The 22,171-nt window shown below is 46.3% G+C and overlaps 1 protein-coding gene across 3 annotated transcripts in view; it reads right to left on the reverse strand.

Moving 5' to 3' along the window:
• Window positions 1-22,171, reverse strand: part of slc25a21 (solute carrier family 25 member 21) — a 127,495-nt gene that overhangs the window by 11,277 nt on the left and 94,047 nt on the right. For all 3 annotated transcript variants that reach the window (XM_061263320.1, XM_061263311.1, XM_061263329.1), the window contains exons 4-6: window positions 17,071-17,154; window positions 4,054-4,120; window positions 2,750-2,809 (exon numbers count right to left, since the gene is read on the reverse strand). In XM_061263320.1, coding sequence (XP_061119304.1) covers window positions 2,750-2,809; window positions 4,054-4,120; window positions 17,071-17,154 — 211 coding nt within the window. The remainder of the gene's footprint in view (window positions 1-2,749; window positions 2,810-4,053; window positions 4,121-17,070; window positions 17,155-22,171) is intronic.

Raw genomic sequence — 22,171 nt, forward strand, 5'->3', positions numbered from 1 at the left:
CCTTAGTCTAATCAACTGTAAGTCACTTTGGATAAAAATAAATAGCTTTTAATTATTTTTTATTAAATTCGGAATTATTCAAGAATAATGGATACCATTTTAAGCATGTTTTGAATTTGTACATTCTTAATCTCTCTAATCAAACTGTAGCTTGATTATTGGGCCCACGAGGAAGCAGGGCCCATATTCTTCTGCTGGGATGGACTTAGAGCCTTTACTAAAATGCAGGGAGTATCACCCACATGTTACGTTCTTAAAAAGAGTCTACCCTTTCAGAGTTTTTGTTCATATAATCTCAGTTACAGTTTGTTTTTAGATTGGCCCAGGGTGAGTTATTGTGTGCAGTGAAGGATATTTTAGACATTGAAGACATTCCGGCTTAACAATGGCTGGTATTGGGGCATTTGGGGATTTGTGGTCTAGAGGAAGAAAAAAACACACATTTCCTAAAACCCTGAAAGCAGCTTGTACACAAATGCTATGCCTCCAGAGACTGTACATGTACCTGATTATTCTTCAAAAGAAGTTTAATCAGAAGAAGAAGTATTTAATCTCATTTTCATTTGAGACTGGACATTTCCTATGGGGCATGCAACCTGAGACTGCACACATATGAGTATCAGCAATATGTGAAAACCGAGACCCGTGTTTATGATACGGAATAAAGACTGTAAAATTGTTGTTGACATCTGTTCATATGTTCAGCCTTTCTGTAAAGCTGCTTTGGATGAATCTGAAAGGGGAAATAGCTCGAGCTAGGTTTTGAAATAGCTGGTAGCTGGTTGACCAGTTCAGACCAGCTCCACGCTCAACATGGTTTGACCAGATCAATCTATGTTTTGAAACAGCTGGTAGCTGGTCATTTCGAGCTGGTAGAAAGGGGACAGCCCTGTCAAAAAGCCGTCCAGAAACTGAGATGAAACACACAAAATAGCGGAAAGAAGCAGAGAGCGTCCGTATGCTTAGAAGACGTGCAGCAAAAGGCCACAGACTTAAAAAATTCTGAAATTCTGAAACAAAATAAAAACAGGCTAAAATCAGTTTTGAAACAAAGTGTTGAAACAACGTCTTAGCAGGCTATTAATTTGAATATAAAACACATTTATGAAAAAAAAAAAAAGTTTATGAAATGAAAATGAAAATGTCTGACCATGGGCCTCTATCATGTAGACTCAAAGTAAGACTTTATTCTTTCGTCTTGAACACTGAAGTGTTCAGAGTAGAGGGAGAATATCAAAACGAGAGGAATTATCGATATTCTGTTTTTACATTTTTAAAGTCAGAGGTCAGATTGCTCAATCGGGGGAAAGGCCTCGGTCTTCGTCAGGACTTGGTTACATGCGCGGGGAAGAGGTCATATTAGGCATGATTTGTTTGTTTGCCTTTTCAATTCTTGCTAAGAAACAGTTAAATACGGCGGAGTCTCTGGTGGGGGAAACTTGTGAAACCTACTGAGTTATTACCGTAAATATTATGTGTTGCCCTGTGGGAAAAAAAGAAAAATAGCAGCAGAACACAGTATAATGTAAGAGGCAAGACCTGGGATTTAGTGTGAACACATGGCCAAACACAACCACGGAGGTGAAATTTTGGTGAGCTCGTGAGGACCGTGTGTGTGTGTGTGCCTATGCTTGTGTGTGTATGTTTTGCGCAAGTGGATCAATATTTGTTCATAAATATGAAGACTGTGATGGTGAACAGTCGCTCCATTGTTACCCAGGTTCGCGAAACGGCAGAATCACTAGCCGGAAACGCTACAACTGTACCTTCACAAGAGCCCGGCGCTGGGGAGCTATGTAGCTGGGTGCGAGCTCAGGGAACATGGCAGTGAGAAACATCACTAAAGTGACAGAAGTCAATTCCTCTTCAAGTACCTTCACCGTCATCTCACGGCCCGGGGAGTCGTCTCAGAATCACGTCACTGCTTGGCAGCCATTTTCCTTTTCATTCTTCGATGAAACGTCCCCATTAATCAGACCGGCGTCCGTCGGCGGACGGCGAAGAGAGCTGGCGAGCGCGGCCGTTTAAACGCCCTCTCTAATTTACACGCCGAGTGTTAACGATCGTACGTAACCGCGGTATTTCAGCGGGCCCGGTCCCTCTGGGGCGCCGCAGCGATGCGAAGTGACAGCCGGGATGATGGATGGGCCAGGTAAACAACCTTCACCGCGTGTCTATTCCCCGGTCGGCACAAAACCCACCCGACGCTGCCGATTACTCAAGGGCGCTGAATCACGGGCGGCTAGAGGTGGACTGCGTGTCAAACGCGGACTCTGATAGACGGCCTCTGCCGGTACAATGGGTTTGTGTTCCAGGTTTTTCAGTCGAGCGGGAGAGAAATGCTACAGAAAAACATTACGTAAAATAAACACTGGTGCAGAGGCCCAGGTGAAGTGACTTTTTTGTTAGTTTGCGAGTTGTTGTACGTGATTGTGTGCGTATTGGACCGTTCTGGGTGTGCGTGTGTATGCATATGTGCATGACTATACATATGTGCATGTGTGTGAGTGCGTGTGTGAGTGTGTGTGTGTGTGATTGAGGAGCAGAGGGGTGCGTGTGTGTGTGAGTGTGTGTGATTGAGGAGCAGAGGGGTGTGTGTGTGTGTGTGTGTGTGTGAGGAGCAGAGGGGTGTGTGTGTGTGTGTGTGTGTGTGTGTGTGTGTGCGAGGAGCAGAGGGGGGTGTGTGTGTGTGTGTGTGTGTGTGTGTGCGAGCAGCAGAGGGGTGTGTGTGTGTGTGTGAGAGACTCACCATTGCTGGGGACAGCGGGGTAAAGCTCAGGAGCTTCTTATACTGCTCAAAGGTGAAGAACTGCAGGGAAAGCAGGCAGAAGAGCCTTCAGACACAGGACATACACACACATACACACACACACACACACAGCTGGCTAGCCCCCACTCCTGGGTCTGTCCCTGTTACAGGAGGATGAGCAGGGCACATTTATCACACACAGGCCTATACACATCTCAGCACCAGCAGCACAATTCATTGAATAAAAAATTCATTCAGAGGACCCTCAAACACACAACCCAGCTCCCGTTTACAGGGAGCTACCACACTCAGGCAGTGACCTGTTTCAACCTGAACACTGCACAAGTTTACTTTTTGTGTGTGTTTCAGAAGGCACTGATTTACAATCCTGACTACTGGAAACTTGTCGAAGCAGATCAAATATTTTATCTGTAAGGATAATGAAATACTGTATTTTGTTCCAAAGTTGTTTCACTGGCAGGAGAGGCCAGTGTAAACCCTTCTGCCCATTACCAGTGAGCTACTGCTCACGGTGAAATTAAAATAGAATGATGAAACAACAGGAAAAAAAAAACGGGGCTCTGTCTAATTACATCCTTAGTACTTTAGTAAACGTGTGAGCTCTCAGAACCTAAAACCTGCCCGACAACAGATGGTGCCGTTAAGTGGCGCACGGACCAATGGGGGCCCTCCGTGGAGAGTTCTAGAACTCGGTGCACTCCCGGCTGAGCGAATGTCCTCAGCGCTGGATTGTGACCTCACAGCGGTGCGGTTCCAGCTAACTCTGCTTTATCGTCCCACAGACATCGCTCCGCCAGAGAAACACTCACAGCGAAACAACATCACTTTTCACTCCCTGTGTTTGTTTTAGCACGCCCCGCTCCAGCATCTCGTTATGCGAGAACTCGACCGTGGTCGCTAACTCCCCGCTAATGAATGCTAACGAACGGCTTGGCTTCCAAGTTACACAGAGTTCCCGACGCTGCTGCTGCTTCGGGAATACACCGGGCCCACGATCCGCACGAATAGCTTAGAGAATTCCCAAACGGAGTCGAGTCAATACGGAGTCGGAATTTCTCCGGGACAAACACGGGCGGCAAGCGGGAGCGGCGAAACTCCAGGGCTCTGCCGTGATTGGTCCCCGTGCGTAGCCTATCGGTGTTTGTTTTTTTTACAGAACATGCCACAAACAGGGGGTGGTAATGCATGCTATGTCATTGGGGGCGCAACGCAGCACGGATCAGGTGTGGAGGTGCACAAGGCCTGGAAAAGACAGCATTCCCGGGAAGTGAAGCCAGCGTTACCTTAACTGCCCTCTTTGGTGTCTCGGCCAGGATCGGGGGTAGGATGCCCTTGTAGAACCCGTATACCCTGTAGGGTGGGAGCACATGACAAAGTTCACACTCTATCACTGCATAGGCCAGCATCATGAGACAGGAAACTTCCACTGACTTCATTCAAGTCCCGTAGGTTGTCTTAAAAGAGGAAGGGCTATTCCATTATAATAAGGAAGAAATAATGAATTATGAAAAGCACAAACCCCTTCCAGATCGATGCAGCGTTCCAGGAGCACAATCAGAACATCATGGGCTGTTATGGGCCAATGGCAATCATTCAACCAGATAATTCCATCATCTATCGTTTATGTACAGCTGCAGAAAATGCACTTTAATTGTTTATGAGTAAATTTCATCCATCATCATAGTTTTCTCCAAGGAATGCTTGATATTTTTCAAATTGCACCGGCTTTCCCTGGATCTGACATTGCAACAAATAATTACTGCAAGTGGAACAGCATACAGAGACACAAACAGAGTGTAAATCTTCAGGTTCACCTACACCACTTTCCACTGTTTGAACCGATTATGTGTTAGATGTCGGGAAATGTGCCTTCCAAAGACTCTCCCCCACATAGTGCAGAACAGAACATTTGTCATATTACCTGAAACCCAAACCAGTGGGTGTAGACATCACATTTTTTTGTATAATATGCAACCAGACATATTTCTGAATTTGGAAATTAGACAAACTGTACCGTGGCCCACATACAATAGACAACCATGACACAACCACCATCCATCTTCCTGCAGCTGAACAACGACAAGCAAAGCAAACATTTCCTAACTGCCATTTCAGGGACTGGAACAGGTAGAACAGGTCAGTAAGTCTTTAAACAAGCACACCGCTAAACCATAAGCCTACGTTGGACTCGGCAACCAGGGCCAAACGGAGAAAAGACAAATAACACTCTGCTAGCAAAACAGGGGCGAGAGAAAAGGCCTCTGGTCTTCACAGAGGATAAATACGAGCTATTGATGGACAGGCTTACAGCAGACAGCATCTTAAGGACTTTTGAGGCTGGCTGGTGTGGAGCACCATGAGAAGAGAGCAGGTCGCTCATGAGGAATCCCATTGCGCCATCAGTCTAGCATTTGCTTCTCGGTGTCGATAAGCCGGGCTCACTGCTCACGGACTGGACGTATTTGCATTGGCTAATCTCCTCCGAGTTCGCCTCGTTCTTGGACAGCGCCCGGGATTGACATCCATGTAAATACGAGGGCACTGTAAAGGTTACCTACTGTAAAGGCATTCTTTAAAATAATAAAAACCTGGTCAGGTGACATTCGTGACAATTCTTGACTGATGATTTCTGCGGCAATTTATAACTGCGACTCTCACTCAAACAGCCACTGTTTGTTGATCGATCCATTCAGACATTCTTTAAAAAGTGATGATTAATGGTAGTACTTGTTAGCCATTGTTTTGTCAAACAAAGGGATATTTAAGATGTCTTCCTAGACTGCAATACAACACACTTAACTATGTCCTAACCTATAGTATGAAAAACACACTCATCAAATATCCAGAGTGACTTGCAGAGATGAGACATTTACAATCTCACATTTAAATGGACGTTTTTATTCTGGTTAAATATGTTGCCCAAGGGTACAGTGGTGGTGTACCAACTAAGAATCTGGCCGTCTACCCTTCAGCAAAGCACTTAACCTGAATTAGATTGAACAAGTGCCTTTAACAAATGAGGCATTTACTGCATAGCATAGATACAACTACATATACCATTTTATCTCTGTAAGACCTCAATGTAGGCTTACCACATTGGTTTCTGAATTATATATTGCCCAATTACTTTGTATGTTTTCAAACCAAATCAAATCAGTTTTATTTGTATGTATGTATACTAAGAACTGTCACAAACATGTTTTACAGAATTAAGAGACTTGGGAAAGAACCAGGCCTGTACCCACAAAAAGCAAGCAGTGAGGTAAAGAGTTCCCCAGTGGGGGGGAAAAAATGATAAAACAATAGCTTACTTACTAGTTTTTATATATATTATTTTATTTACATTGTTATATGCCCTATACTTACCATTGTAGAGCCAGCTAGTCATCAGAACCCTCTCTAAATATCAGAAGCCAATAGGAAACACACACTAAAAAGGAAAATAATACAAAAACACACCAGAGAGTGACCTATCCCTTTCATAGGCGTGACCCTGCATGATGCAGTAATCCTATTATTTTGGGCTTTAGAAATGACATGGCACAGCAGCCAATAGCATTAAAATGACATAGTGAAGTTCAGGCGCGATAAAGATAGACAAATTATAGCAAAGCTGAAAATGAATGACGCAGCACAAACAGAGATTATCACATATATACAATGCTCTATAAGACAGTCTAGCATAGTGCTTCCACCTTCAGTGGAATATCTTTAACTATGAGATATTAACCTTACGACACGAGCTTAATAACAACACACAATATTGTTGATGAAGCAAATTCCGATGTTTATATTTTAAAGGTTAAAAGCATAATCGGGAGCAGATATAGCTGATGTATTTAATATGAAAACTATATTTAAACCAAATTTTATGTAATAAAAAAATAGAATAGAATCGCGTAAATAACACAATATGGGCTTTTCTACCTTGGCTTGTGTGCTTTTGCAAGTTTGTATACTCAACAGCCCGTCAACCACTGAGTGTCCTGTATTTCCATAATCTCCATCATTTTGGCAGGAGCATGATCTTGTGACACATCTCTAAAGCAAACAGATTACTAGGCTTCAAAGCCCGGGCTGGCATCCTAACCTACGGAAACGGGGTCAATTTACAGAAAGGGAAATGTGGAAAGAGCAGTAAAACACACTAATGCATAAACAATTAATTCCTGAACCATGACTACAGTTCAAAATATGTTTTACTGCAATACGCAGCACAGGGAACACTGCACCTGTTACTGCTTAATATGATTCTACACTCACCGAGCACTTTATTAGGAACATTTTCACTTTATTACATCTACTTATTAGTGCGATTATCTAATCGGCCAATTGTGTGGCAGCAGTGCAATGCATACAATCGTGTAGATACGGGTCAGGAGCTTCAGCTAATGTTCACATCAACCATTAGAACGGGAAAAAAATGTGATCTAAGTGACTGTGGCCGTGGAATGATTGTTGCTGGCAGAAAGGGTGGTTTTAGTATCCAAAACTTCTGATCTCCTCGGATTTTCACACACACTAGTCTCTAGAGGTTGCAAAGAACGGTGCAAAAAACAAAAGCAAAAAATCCAGTGAGCAGCAGGGCTGCAGACAGAAAGGCCGTATTAATGAGAGACGTCAGAGGACAATGGCCAGACTGGTGAAAACTGACAGGAAGGTGAATGCAAATAACTCTAAGTGGATAGGCTACAGCAGTAGAAATCTAAAAAAATAAGTCAAATAAATACCTAATAAAGTGCTCACTGAGTGTATATTCACTGCAGTATCTGGAGAAATCAGCCTTTGTCTAAAGCCAATACATATGGCTCTAGATCAGTGGTCCCCAACCCTGGTCCTGGAGAGCTACTGGGTCTGCTGGTTTTCGTTCTTACCCTGCAATTAACTATAATCAACTGCTCTAATTTAATTAATTAACTCACCTCACCTGGTTACCTGGGTCTCAACAGGTGCTGATTTTAAGGTGAAAACAAAAACCAGCAGACCCATTAGCTCTCCAGGACCAGGGTTGGAGACCCCTGCTCTAGATTATCCCACTTTGAAACAAGTCACAGTTTGTCATCTCTGAACAGTAGTGCCCATGATTCAATATAAATATTTGTCTGTGTCTATAAAACAATAAAAAACAAATGGTCACTGGTCATAGTCAACGGACATTACTGAATTGGAATTGGAATTGGAATTAGACTAATTAGACTTCATTTTTATGTGACTTATTTAGCCTGGCCTCTGTAATGACAGTTGGCAGTAGCAGGACTAAAAAATGAATAAAGTGTTAAATGCTTGCACAAAAAGAAGAAGATATCATTAGAAAAGCAAAGATGTGCGGACTGGGACTCAGGAGCTCAATATGAGAGCAGGGCTACCGAAACGTAGCCCCAAAGCCAGCTGATCCACTTTCAAATAAAACCAAAGGCAAACAATAATGTTATCACCCCAGATCTGCTCGTGTCAACAGCGAGCGTTTCCCTGCTTAAGGTCGGGAGGGAGAACGAACCTCACGCGCAGCGCTTATCAGAGCAGGTAACCGAGACAGCCGCCAAAGCTAATCCACTTTTACTGATGCCTATTCACACCGAGACCATTTTACCGATCGTGATAAAGTAATTTTTCATAACAAGGTTAGCGTAATCACGGCGTATTTGTATTGCCTGTGCGCGCACTAAACAACGTATAAACAACGTGCCCCGGCTCTCCGGTTTTTAAAGCGGCCGAACGTGGTTGGAGGTAGAGACGAAAAAGGGGTAAATTTAGCATTGCAGTCGCGGAGTGTCCTCATGCTCATAGGCTTCCCATTATATCACATAACCTGCTTTTAAGATGCTCCATTCCACTCAATGGAAAAAATGCCCATCTGTGATATTTAAATTGGAGTACATACTGTACTTTACGACAGGTACTTTCTTATTGACTTTCCCTTTGGTGTGTACTTTACAATGACGTTTCAAAAACCATAAGGAAGGCTCTTCTTCCAGTGTTGTGACAGAGAAATGGGGAAGACTATGAGGCCACGGACAGCAGATAATACGCTCCCACTGAACACGGCAGACCATGTTCAACAGTCCACTACTGTAAAACGATCAGCAGGTATTGACACTGAACACAGATGCGTGTGTGTACGTGCACGATGCGTGCATTCGTGTGAGTGTGTGTGTGTGTGTGTGTGTGTGAGGGAGGGAGCGTGAGTGAGTGAGTGTGTGTGTGTGTGTGTGTGAGTGAGTGTGTGTGAGGGAGTGTGTGTGTGTGTATGAGTGTGTGTGTGTGTGTGAATGAGTGTGTGTGTGTATGAGTGTGCGTGTGTGTGTGAATGAGTGTGTGTGTGTGTTTGTGTGTGTGTGTGTGTGAGTGAGTGTGTGTGTGAGGGAGGGAGCGTGAGTGAGTCAGTGTGTGTGTGTGTGTGTGTGTGTGAATGAGTGTGTGTGTGAGGGAGTGTGTGTGTGTGTGTGTATGAGTGTGTGTGTGTGTGTGTGTGTGTGAATGAGTGTGTGTGTGAGGACAGTACAGCGCGTATTGACACAGGACACACGCGACGGCAGTGGAGGCACAGTTGCGTGACTCGTACGTGTGAACTCTGGGGTGGCTGTTGTGGAAACACGCCGCAGAAGTCAACAGAGATGTTCTCGGCTGATTGCAGCCCAGGGTAAATACTGCTGTTGCCGGAAACACAGATCTGCCGGTTACCTGGGGCACGTTCGTTTTATTATTTATTTCTTTTCCCGGTTACACTTACCTGGGAGAGGACCACATCAAAGCTAACCCACAGGACATTAGGAAGGGGATTCCCCGGTGTCCTAACTTCACCACCTATGATGCGCGGTGAGCGTTCCGGCTCAAAATGGCCGCCTCTGCATCACCCAGGTGGGGGCTGCGCATCGGTGTCGGTTGAGGCGAGTTTCCCCCCCTCATTACTGTAAAGCGCTTTGAGCGTGAGAAAAGCACCGTATCGATGCAACCGTCTGCCCACCGTATCCGTCTCGGACAGGACAGACATCCTCGTTCGAGGGAAAACGGCGTTCTCTCGATCAGAAATGCGACAGGCTGACAGAGGCAGGGCCGCGGCGTATCCATTCCCCGGCCCCGTCCGCGGAAACCGCAGTGCTCGGCTCTCAGCCGGGAGGAAACGGGAGGCTAACGACGACGGAAGCTAGCCCATGCAAATCCCGGCCGCACATTTCCTGGGTGCGGTCGGCATTGGGGGTTCATCAGGTGCGAAAGTACACTTTCAATTTGCTACAGATAGACCCGGGCTAACCTGCTGCCGTTTGAATAAGGCCGGATTTGAATCCTGCTTTGCTTTTTAATGTAAAGTACTCTGGGGTCCCCAAATGGCTTTCCTAAACAAATGCCCAGCCAGGCCAAGGGACGCTGAGAGGCCAGCTGTGTTTAAGGACCTCACCCGCCGCCCACACGCCACCACCTCATTTGGCTCTGATTTTCATCCGCCTCTTTTTCCCTTCCATCCAGACCTCTATATCCCCATCGCCCTGACTCTCTCTCTGTGTGTCCGTCTCATTCTCGGTCTGTCCCTCTCTCTGTCCATCTCTCCCGGTCTGTCCGTCTCTCTCTCTCTCTCTGTCCATCTCTCTCTCTGTCTGTCTCTCTGTCCGTCTCTCTCTCTCTGTCCGTCTCTCTCTCTCTCTCTCTCTGTCTGTCTCTCTGTCCGTCTCTCTCTCGCTGTCCGTCTCTCTCTCTCTCTGTCCGTCTCTCTCTCTGTCTGTCCGTCTCTCTCTCTCTGTCCGTCTCTCTCTCTCTGTCCGTCTCTCTCTGTCCGTCTCTCTCTCTCCCTCTCTCTCTCTCTATCCGTCTCTCTGTCTCTCTCTCCGTCTCTCTCTCTCTCTGTCCGTCTCTCTCTCTCTCTGTCCGTCTCTCTCTGTCCGTCTCTCTCTCTGTCCGTCTCTCTCTCTCTCTGTCCGTCTCTCGTCCGTGGTTCTCGGTTGTCACACTCTGTTGCACCCAGCATGCAGCGACTCAGACTCCGACCTCACATCTCCCAGGTTAAGTGTTCGTTAAGAGAGGACTCTGATATTCATCAGGCAAATAGGACTGGATCCACACAGTAAAGTGTGTGTGCGTGTGTGTGTGTGTGTTCTAGAGATTCATACCCCTCCCCTCTGAACTGCATACTTGTCCATCTATGTGGACGTTCTAGATTACCTGCTAGTATAATAACTGAACTGTTACCATCTTAACCTTGGAGGGTGGGAATCCCCCTATAGCCGGGATCCTTTCAATTTCTTCCCATCAGGGAGGTTTTCTCGCCAGAGGTTTGGTGAGCAGTTGCTAAAGATTCATAGTTTGCTGGCTGGGCTGTGATTGGATGGAGACACCGACATTAGGTGCAGAGAGTGGCCGGGAAATGGACGGGGATGCCATACCGGGACTTCTATATTTTGTTCATATGAGTTCCACCACTTTCTACCGCTAAAAGCTAAAAGCTGTCAAAAGCTGTACGAACACAGTGTAGGACTGTATGAGATGTCTCTCTCTCTCTCTAGCACAGTAGCATGTCTGAAGCACCAGGAAGATCAGCCAGTTCTCAGGATTGCTACATAAGCACTGTGGTGTTGCTCACACAGTGTATGAATGACAGACATTGTGAGACATTAAACTCTCGTTAGACAGCTGACCCGCAGGTTCATTAAAGTGACTGAGAGATGTGACATGTTAGCTGAAGGAGCATGTTCCTCTGTGTGGTCACGTGACTCCAATCAGTCAACGACCACACAGAACCCTCAATGCCACTGAAGAATTTCACATGCTGCTACACGACATAGAACACACATACACGCACACCACATACAGCACACACCACACACACACACACACAGACACACACCACACACTACACACATACACACACACACACACACACAGACAGCACACACACTGTTCCTTTATGAAATGAAAAAATCGTTTCACCTGGTCCAAGTCAGGATGTCCGTGCCGGGCCAAAACCTCTATGGATCAAGCATATTTCACACTACTGTATCTTTCATACATTTTCCCCCAAAAAATATTTCCTCACACACTGCCAAGACTGTAGGAATATCTGCAAATGTTTTCACAATCTGGACGAGTAAAACTTGGCGACTTCAATGCCAGTATGTGCTGTGGAACCCATGCCAGGTGGCATACTGTATATGGGCCTATACTCACAGAACAGGAAAAAAAGAAAGGAAAATTGTCTCGGGTTCCAAGAGGTCAAATAAATTTAAATAAGTTGGTGTTAACTAGCAATCACATGGCGGTAATGCAGTAATATTTCCACTTTGCTGTTCTTTTGTGGTCTAATTGCCACGTTGGGGCTGAAGTCTCACGTTTCTCCCGAGCAGCCCGCAGTGTAAACCCCGGCCCAGTTCTGGGGCCCGGCGGACACGAGACGTTTATTTTTAATAATAATTACACATTATGCGGCCCTACCACTATTTGTATAAAATATGGCTAAGTGGTCTGGCCTGGAGGTAATCCGCTACTGGCTACAAGAAGGCGATTACAGAAAAAATATACTGTCAGTGATAAGTGCTCTGTGAAGAGGAAGAGTTACTGACTGCACTGAGCTGGGAGACTGGAGGTGCTGACAGGCCGGGGACTTCACCCTTTAAGGTGTGAGGTCACAAACGTGTGATTGGAATGCTCTTCAAATAACATTCTAAATAATGCTGATGTAACAATCACGAAAGCGATGGGGTTCTAGAATACAGACGTCTGTGTTCTAGAAAAAAAGAAAAAAAGATTCCAAAAAAAAAAACACCTCTTCCAAGGGTTAAACCATATAAGGAATGACATCACCTTTCACTGATTATCTCTCATCTGCCCACAGCTGAATGATCAGCCAATACAGGGTTTCTGTAGAGGAAGAGACGCTGTGACTGGTTAGTGATGGTCTAACCATTTATAATTTATGCTTGATCATTATCTACAATACACTGTACAGATATACCCCTTCTAAGGCTTACAAATTGTCCAAACAATATTAAAAATGCTGTACAGTTCAGTGAATAATAAAAACAAGCCACTTTACAACATTGTGGATGAGCTAACATATGGCTTCTGAAAGTTAATTTGCTTTTTCAGTTTTTATTAAACAAGAAAAAAAGATACTGTATATAAAAGAGGAACTGTTAGTGATCTGGATCCAATCAACATTTGTCCGTAAACTCAAGTGACTATTAAATTATTAAATGTTTGTTTGCGTCTTTGCCTGCACAGTCTGGCAATCAGTTCAGCAATCACTAAAATGAACCCCCTGCTAAACTGTGTAAAGAGAAAAATACCTTAATTAAACTGTAAGCCAAGTAACTATGTTAAAAGCCAGGAAGAAGTTCCAGATACACTCATCAAAAGCACGATTTTCCCTGGCGAACTTCACCAATGAAGACATCATTCTATTAATATAGAAGCAATACCCAGAGCATATTACAAAAACACGGAAGCTAAGGAAATGGAATTATTACTGAAATAATAAAACTATGAATATGTTCTGGATTCAGTAATAAATGAGGAAATAAGGCCTGAATTCAGTCACTATATCCTTTACTTTGACAAAGCGCCAGTGATATATATATATATTTTTCCAGTTTTAGCAATCACCAAAACGAGCCAAATTCTGTTTGTATAAGAAAAAGGTAAATACTTGCATTCACTTATAAGTAAAAGTCCAGCACACACGCTGATTGGATACAGGCCTAAGTCAGTAGCCATGGTAGAACTCACCCAGCTGTCCATAAAGAATTTGAGGAAACAAGGCGGTATAGTGCCAATATATCCCAATAAATAAGAACGAGGACTGATGTTCCAGGAAATCAGTTTCATGTGCATCGCATCCAAAGCGCTGCCATTTATTATTAGGGCACACTGGAGTCACTCTTGGCGGTATCATGCAATAGGATGGGGTATAGAAAGAGACCAGGCTTTCAGCAGTTCCTGGGTTTTCTTTATTTATTATTTGGCCACGAAATACTTTCGAATCAAATTTGGCTTACATCAAGTGTTCTGGTTTTCACTGACGTTGAGCATTGTTTTACATACAGTATACCTGGGTGACCATGACAGACACAGCAATAGAGGAAGCAGCAGATAGATATGTGATGATGAGTGAGGAGTTTGTGTCAAAGCCCTGTGCAGAAGTCAAGGCTTGTTTTGCGACAGGAGAATGATTTATTTCACCACTTATAAGATACAGCGTTCATATGCGCACACCAAAAGGCAATGTGAAGGCCTTGGATATATGGTATGACTGTGTTTCCCAACCCTGTTCCTGGAGATCTGGAAGTTTTCACTCCAGCCTGAACAAAGCGCACCTCATTAGTTGGGTAACAATAAGTACGTTTGGAAGCAAAAAGGTATCATTTGTGGCAAACATTTGTACCTTTATAGGCAGTTTTTCATACCATTATTATGAGATTTACTACCAATTCTAAAGGAGGACGGACTGTCGATTCTCCTTTAAATAAAATAACACTTTCTATGAAGAAAACACATATAATGCATTATAGCTGTATTTATAACCCATTATGATGCACTTACAATGCACTATAAGCACTCATAATAAGGCATGGGAAATTATAACTGCATTTATAATTGTATATAAATCATTACTGTGACAAGCTGTCAGGATATAGATTATTTTCCTGCATGCCAGCAAATTGAATGTTACTACATTGAATGTGCGGTCCATAAGTATTTGGACAGCGACACAATTTTAAAGCGCTGTATTTCCTACATGGTTCATATGGATGTAAACACCCTAGACTTCAATTGCGGACTGTCAACGGGAATTAACAGGAATTACAGGCCATCAGAATTGTGTCACTGTGCAAAAACGTACAGACCTCGCTGTGCGTTTAAGTCATAGAAAGTGTTACCAAAGTTTCTCTCAGGCACAGATATGGTGTAAATGAGCCAATGGGCCTTGAGCAGGTGAGGTTCAGCAGAAAGGCCGCTCAGGGAAGGGATGAGACAGGTGTCATCGGCGTGTTATCCTGAGAGAGACTGATTCATATCAGCCTCAGGTCTGTTTGTTTTACCTTCTTTCTGTCTTTCTGATTAACAAGGGAAATACGGGAGCCACGGTCTGGTGGCATTTCAGCTGACAGTTTCAACTGTGACTGTGCATTTGTGTGTGTGTGTGTGTGTGTGTGTGTGTGGGTGTTCATGCGTCTGGGTGTGTGTGTGGGCGTGCGTGCGTCTGGGTGTGTGTGTGTGTGCGTGTGTGGGTGTGTTTGTGTCTGGGTGTGTGTGTGGGTGTACGTGCGTCTGGGTGTCTGTGTGTGCGTGTGTGTGGGTGTGTTTGTGTCTGGGTGTGTGTGTGGGTGTACGTGCGTCTGGGTGTGTGTGTGTGCGTGACAGTGAAAGCTGCGTGGGGGAGTGGGGTACAGGGGGGTCACAGTGAAAGAGGGGGTGGAGTGCAGGGGGGTCACAGTGAAAGTGGGGGTGAGGTACAGGGGGGTCACAGTGAAAGTGGGGTGTAGAGTACAGGTGGGTCACAGTGAAAGAGGGGGTGGAGTACAGGGGGGTCACAGTGAAAGTGGGGGTGAGGTACAGGGGGGTCACAGTGAAAGTGGGGTGTAGAGTACAGGGGGGTCACAGTGAAAGTGGGGGTGGAGTACAGGGGGGTTACAGTGAAAGTGGGGGTGGAGTACAGGGGGGTTACAGTGAAAGTGGGGGTGGGGTACAGGGGGGTCACAGTGAAAGTGGGGGGGGGGGCGGGTACGGGGGAGTGAGGCAGTGCCCCGCCGTCACCAGCCTGCCTCCGTGTCCACTCACACACACCTCACACCAGATCACTTTTATATCCTCTATAAACCTGTCGGCTCTCCATAAACAGAGCAGGGACAGAGCGCCTTCTCACTGGCCTGCACACTGTCAGAGAGGGCTGGGACAGGGAGGGAGGGAGGGAGAGAGGGGGAGAGGTAGAGAGGGAGGGGGGAGGGAGAGTGAGAGGGGGGGAGCGAGGGATGACAGAGGTGGGGAAGAAATTTCTGTCCTCAATATTTACTTATATTATGTGAAATGTCAATCACACACATATTGACCTGACGTCTCACCCGAATCATTTTTATGTTCTTTTTGTTACCGATTCGGTAATTGAAGGACTTGGCATGGAGATCCACACAGCCATGTGGCCCTTGAGCAAGGCCCTGCATTGCTCCAGGGGAGGATTGTCTCCTGCTTAGTCGAACCAACTGCATGCGGCCCTGGATAAAAGCGTCTGCTGAATGCTAATGTAATGCAATTACAACAAAAGGCAGAGAAGACACAAGCCATGAGATCAGGTTTGTGTGTATTGGATGTGCACGTTACACTGCTGCAGTTGCTTCCCAGAGCTTCGGAAAAAGCGGAACGTTCCGGTCGGGCTTCGGGGCTGTGGTGTTACTGGGAAGCACTGAGCCCACTGCTTTCCAGGGAACTGCACCAGTCTGCACCAAACCCGCCCACCACATATTACTCCCAATTACGCACCACCACAAACTGCAATGATATTCTCCTCCGGGCAAGATGCATCTGCGCATGGGGAAGAGCTTTCGTCTTAACAGACTGGCTTTCACACAGCTACTGTAAGGGCATCCAGAGTTTGCTGTTGAACTATCTGCAGAGTGAGGACAGGGGTCATGCTTAATGCTTTTATGTGCATTCACTAATGGGGGGGTGGGGGCGATTCTTTCATGAATGATGGAAAAAGTAGACAATGCCAATACACAGAGCAGAACAGTTGTGTTTTGCTATTGACATTCAATTTACTCGCTCTCTACCTCACACACACACACACGCGGAAACACACACACTAAGCCTCCAGGCACGCTTGTGTCCCATGTTATTGCTGCACACAAACACGTGGAATGCACACACAAACATATGAACCCCAGCTGCTGAGGAGGTAAGTTGAGAGAAAGGTTATGAGGGTAGAGGATGTAAATCTGACTGGGCTTTTCCAGGGCTGACGCCACTGAGAACAACAACATCAGCACTGTGAAGGACAGACAGGCAGCAAGGGTAGGAACAAAAACGCTGACAACACTGACACACACACACACACACGCAGACGCACACACACACACACGCAGATGCACACACACACACACACACACACGCAGACGCGCACACACACACACACACACACACACACAGACGCACACACACATGCGCAGACGTACACGCACACACCCACACACACACACACACACACACACACACACAGCTCTTTCAATGTATCCTGCAATGTACAGTGTCTGTCTGAGAGTGATTTGTGCGTCACACAGTATAGAACATGGAACATCAGGAACAATGAGGTCGGAGCGTACCCTTCATTCCGGAATATGGTCCTGAAGCAGTCGCCCAGGCCCTTGTAGCCATGCGGGTCGTTGGAACCTCTCTGGATCTGGAACCTGCAGACGGACACACGGACACAGCCATTAACAAGCCTGTGTGCGTTCCCCTGGCAACAAGCGCGGATATCGCACCTCGTCTGTCAGAGGGCGGGGCTTAACGCCGTTGCCTGCACCCTGTTGCATTGTGGGAAGACTGCACGGTCCGTTTCATAGCTTACTGTGGGAAAGGAAAAGTAACCATCCTCACATTCACTCTAAAAACAGTCAGACTACAGTATACAGAACAAGTCAATTATTTTCTGTGTTTCTGCACATGTGAAAGAATATAATTACGTTCTGAGAAGCAAAATGGGAACGAACAGGACTGAATGGGCACCAGCAGTTTCTGTCATTGCGGTAGTTTTATCAGACGCGAGAGTGGCAGAGCTTCTTTCTCTCCCCTTTCTCGCTCCTCTGCACCCCTCTAACTCTCTCTCTCTCTCACTCTTCCTCTCCTCCTATCCTGTGTTCATCCCTCTGTTCCTGTACTTCCGTTCACCCCACTCTCCGGTCCTCTGCACTTCTCTGGGCCCCCCCCCTCCATTCATAAAAAGTGTCCATATTTCATTCGTAAGCACAGCCACATGGTCACCCCTCCCCAGGCCCCCAGAGACGTGTTGTCCATGCGGGCTTCACCCGTGAGATGGCAGCTTCTTTTTGCTTAAAAAAAAACAAAAAACGGCACCAAACCCGTGATTCATTTTCTCGAACAACACTGACGTACGGCCTCCCCTCTGGCTGGAAGTAACGCATAAATCCTTTTCCTTTCGCACTCTTTTTTTTCTCTGCGACCTCCCCTTTTTTCCATTTGCTACCTTCTCTCCTCCTCCTCCCTCTCTCTCTCCTATATTTTCTCTTTCATTCTCGCTCAAAGTGAGTCCGCCAAATCGGGCTGTCGCTCGAGTACTGTGCCCATATGATGTCAATTACACACCGGCGGAGGAGACCATGCCATGCCTGGCGTTAACTACAGCTCCACTGAGTCTCCAAACACAGCTCCACGTGTTGAGTCTCCAAACACAGCTTGATGTGTTGAGTCTCCAAACACAACTCGATGTGTTGAGTCTCCACACACAGCTCGATGTGCTAAGTCTCTCACACACAGCTCAATGTGTTGAGTCTCTCACACACAGCCCGATGTGCTAAGTCTCTCACACACAGCTCGATGTGTTAAGTCTCTCACACACACACTTTGATGTGCTAAGTCTCTCACACACACACTTTGATGTGCTAAGTCTCTCACACACACAGTTTGATGTGCTAAGCCTCTCACACACACAGTACCGATGTGCTAAGTCTCTCACACACACAGTTCGATGTGCTAAGTCTCTCACACACACAGTTCAATGTGCTAAGTCTCTCACACACAGCTCGATGTGTTGAGTCTCCACACACAGCTCGATGTGTTAAGTTATCTCACACACACAGTTCGATGTGCTAAGTCTCTCACACACAGCTCGATGTGTTGAGCCTCCACACACACAGCTCGATGGGCTGAGTCCCTCAAAACCTCTCTTTTTCCTTTTCTTTGTTTTCACAGGAGTCTACTGAACACATCCTCCGCTCTGCCTCCGAGGAGAACTTAAACATTTACTTAACCCACCGTTCCCAATTAGCCGCCCCTCTTACAGCTGAGTGTTGTTGCGAACTCGGTTTTGCCGAACACGCTGGCAACAGTTCTACGGTTACGTGTAAACACTTAATAAGAAATAACCGGTTGAGGCAAGAGTCAGTCGAGTGGCAGGAGCCTTAGGGAGGAGAGCACTGGCTGTTTTTATAACCTAACCGTGTTGCAGCAACCATTTCTCATGAGAGTGGGGGGGCACTACATGCTAACGGAAGCCACATTACGTCTGTACCGTACAATACGACCTCATGTTCACAAGTTCATGACCAGGTTCCTCATGTTTCCACAAAGAATAAAATGTAGTTACTATTTAAAAAGATGCCAAAAGCTGGTCCTGCTGCCATTGATCTTTCTGAAAAGAAAACAGGAAATGTTCAGGGATAGCCTGCAGCTGAACAGAATGAACCTGGAATTAGTCACAATTTTACATTGGTGGGTTTGTGCAAGAAATGCAGTAAAATGCTGCAGCAAAGTAACATTCAAAGTAATAGTAAAATACATTAAAAGTGTCCCTTACACGAGTCTCCCGCGCGTCAGGGAGAGTAAAGAGAGAGGGAAGGAGAGAGAAAATGAGCAGGATGAACTGCGCTCATACGGGTCTGACTGCCGGGGTCAGGGGGTCAGCAGTTTGTCGTCCAGGCGGGTGCCGGACGGGCCATAAAGTGGCGGGGTCCCATCCAGGGGAGTCTGACGGCGCTTCATATCGCCCGCAGATTAACGTCTTCCAGGGGTGTCCCCTCAAATTCACCGCTGCGGATTCCCAAATAGCTTGTAACGTGCGGCAGAAAACCATTAACACGGCCAACACGTATTAAATAGAAGAGAGAGGGGCTGGGGGTGAGGGTGGGGGGACGATCGGGGGGGGGTAGCTGAAGCTCTTGAAGATTTAAGACCAGTGGGCCTTGTAAACAAATTTAAATCTGCCTTAATTAAAGGCACATGACTCTGGGGTCAAGGTTTGAGGCAGCCCCCCCCCCCTCCTCTTTTCTTGCCCGACTGGTCCCTGTGCCCCCCTCCCCTTGGCCTGAGAGTGCGAGGCAGAAGGACCACGCTCCCCGACCCGGCTCCTGACCCCGGGGTCAGCTCATTTCCTCCTGCCCCTTCAGCACCCTGCTGTAAAACAGCAGAGACCAGAGAAAGGTCCAGGAGGACGGGGGGACCCGGGACCTGGGGAGCTGCCGGTGACTAAAGAACCAGGAACCAGAAATCTGAAGGACTGAGGGAGACTGAGGAACCTAAAGGCTCATGAAGACTCAGGAACCAAGAACCAGAAATCTGAAGGACTGAGGGAGACTGAGGAACCTAAAGGCTCATGAAGACTCAGGAACCAAGAACCAGAAATCTGAAGGACTGAGGGAGACTGAGGAACCTAAAGGCTCATGAAGACTCAGGAACCAGGGACCAGAGGAACTGATGAAGGCCCAGCAAACTAAGGGGCCTGATGTAGATTCAAGATCCAGGAACCTAAGGATTGATGGAGAGCCCACATCCAGGAACTTGAGTTGCTGATGGAGACTCAGGAACCAGGACCACTATTGTACCTCACTGGCTGTGGTGAAACATAGTGGAATAACACTGGTCCATCTTTAAAGCAGTCAGTAGAAAATTAACATGGATTGGAAATCACCAGGGCATGCTGGATGAGCCTCCTGGTTTATTTTCTGAGAGTACACTAATTGGTTTCTGTTTATCTGATGAGGAGGAGGTTATATTAAATTGTTTGGGTAGTGAAGACATTATCGGGGTATCTCTGGGGTACGAGGGGGTCGTAAATCCAGCCAGAGGAAGGAAAGATGCATGCAGTACCCCAGAATCCCCCAAGTATTTGTATGTGTATTTGTTAGTATTTGTTTAGGATTCAAATACTTTTCTGTGTTCTAATGCTCTTGCGTGGTGTATTTGAACCCGCAAGGAGGAGCAGATTATTCAATTTTTTCGGGGGAGACATGTGCCCAGGTACCGAGATCTGGAGCCCCCATCGGCCTGTGTACCCAGAGCTTAACAGGCCCAGAGCTGCTGTAGGAGGGCCAGGTGGAGGTGAGGAAGAGGGCAGTCCCGCACCTCTGTGAGCGGGGCAAGCACTTGGGGCACATAATCCCAGGTTCTCCCCCAATAAAAGGTGCCCAATTTCTGGGTCCACAAAGCGGCCAAATGAGCAGGGAGGCGACGCTTTGGGGCTCTGGGGAGCGACCCGGCCCCATGTCCTCATGCAGACCCCATCCCCTAACGGGACGGCACCGGGTCAAGGGGCCCAGCAGGACGACCAAGGCCTCTGAGGACATGCCGATGGGCGAGGGCCAATAATGACGGTGTAAAAACAGGGTTACTGGCCTGATCAAAAGGCTGGGGTTGATGAGTCTAGTTGAAGGGGCAGGCCGATATTTTAAAGGGTCTCTTAATTTGGCTTGTTAAATATGGGGCATTCCCAGTTCTGCTGGTTTGCTGCACCTCAACTGGACTTGCGTCCAAAGTGGCCATGGAATAGCTTATCTTTATTAGCTTATCAGTGAAAATCACTGCTGTCTTTTACACCCTTCTTTCTTTAGTTATCCAGGCACGGCGTATCATTTCATAAAGGTGTCTCTATTTTACTCCATCCTATGTTTGCCATTTTATCTTGGATATTTAGGGAAGTTTTAACTTGACTGGGATCAGATTGCCCCTCAGGGACGATAAAAATCCCAGTGATTGACCATTTATGAGGAGAGATTTCATCAACCCCTTGAAGAGTAGTTTTTTTGGAATGTTACAGACTCAGGCACCTGGGGAGCTGGTGGAGACTCAGAAACCAGAACCCTAAGGACTGATGGAAACTCAGGAACCAGGACCCTAAGGACTGATGGAGACTCAGGAACCAGGACCCTAAGGACTGATGGAGACTCAGGAACCAGGACCTTAAGGACTGATGGAGACTCAGGAACTGGGACCCTAAGGACTGATGGAGACTCAGGAACTGGGACCCTAAGGGTTGATGGAGACTCAAGAACCAGGACCACTATTGTACCTCGCTGGCTCTCTTACATGAGGAAACACTATAGAATAACACTAATCCATCTCTAAGGCAGTCAGTAGAAGATGAACATGGAGGAGAATCCTAAATCACCAGAGCATGATGGATGAGAGGACCACAATAGAAATAAGTCATTATGGCTTGATTGTGTTTACTCCCCTCGATAATTGTAATTGAATGTAATGACTATAGAGAAGTACTACATATATGCCTTTTAAAATGGTCAAATTCAAACAATCAAGCCGCATCACTTATTTCCTGAGATGGCACTAACATTTCTGCCTATCTGATGACGTGGAGGCACAGTTATATTTTAGTATTTTTTGGGGTATTGAGGAGACGATGAGCCATGCTGCCTGGTTTCTCAGGGTATCTCTGGGGTATGTGGGGTCCTAACA

The sequence above is a fragment of the Conger conger genome, chromosome 1 (assembly GCF_963514075.1).
Source record: "Conger conger chromosome 1, fConCon1.1, whole genome shotgun sequence".
Lineage (NCBI taxonomy): Eukaryota > Metazoa > Chordata > Actinopteri > Anguilliformes > Congridae > Conger > Conger conger.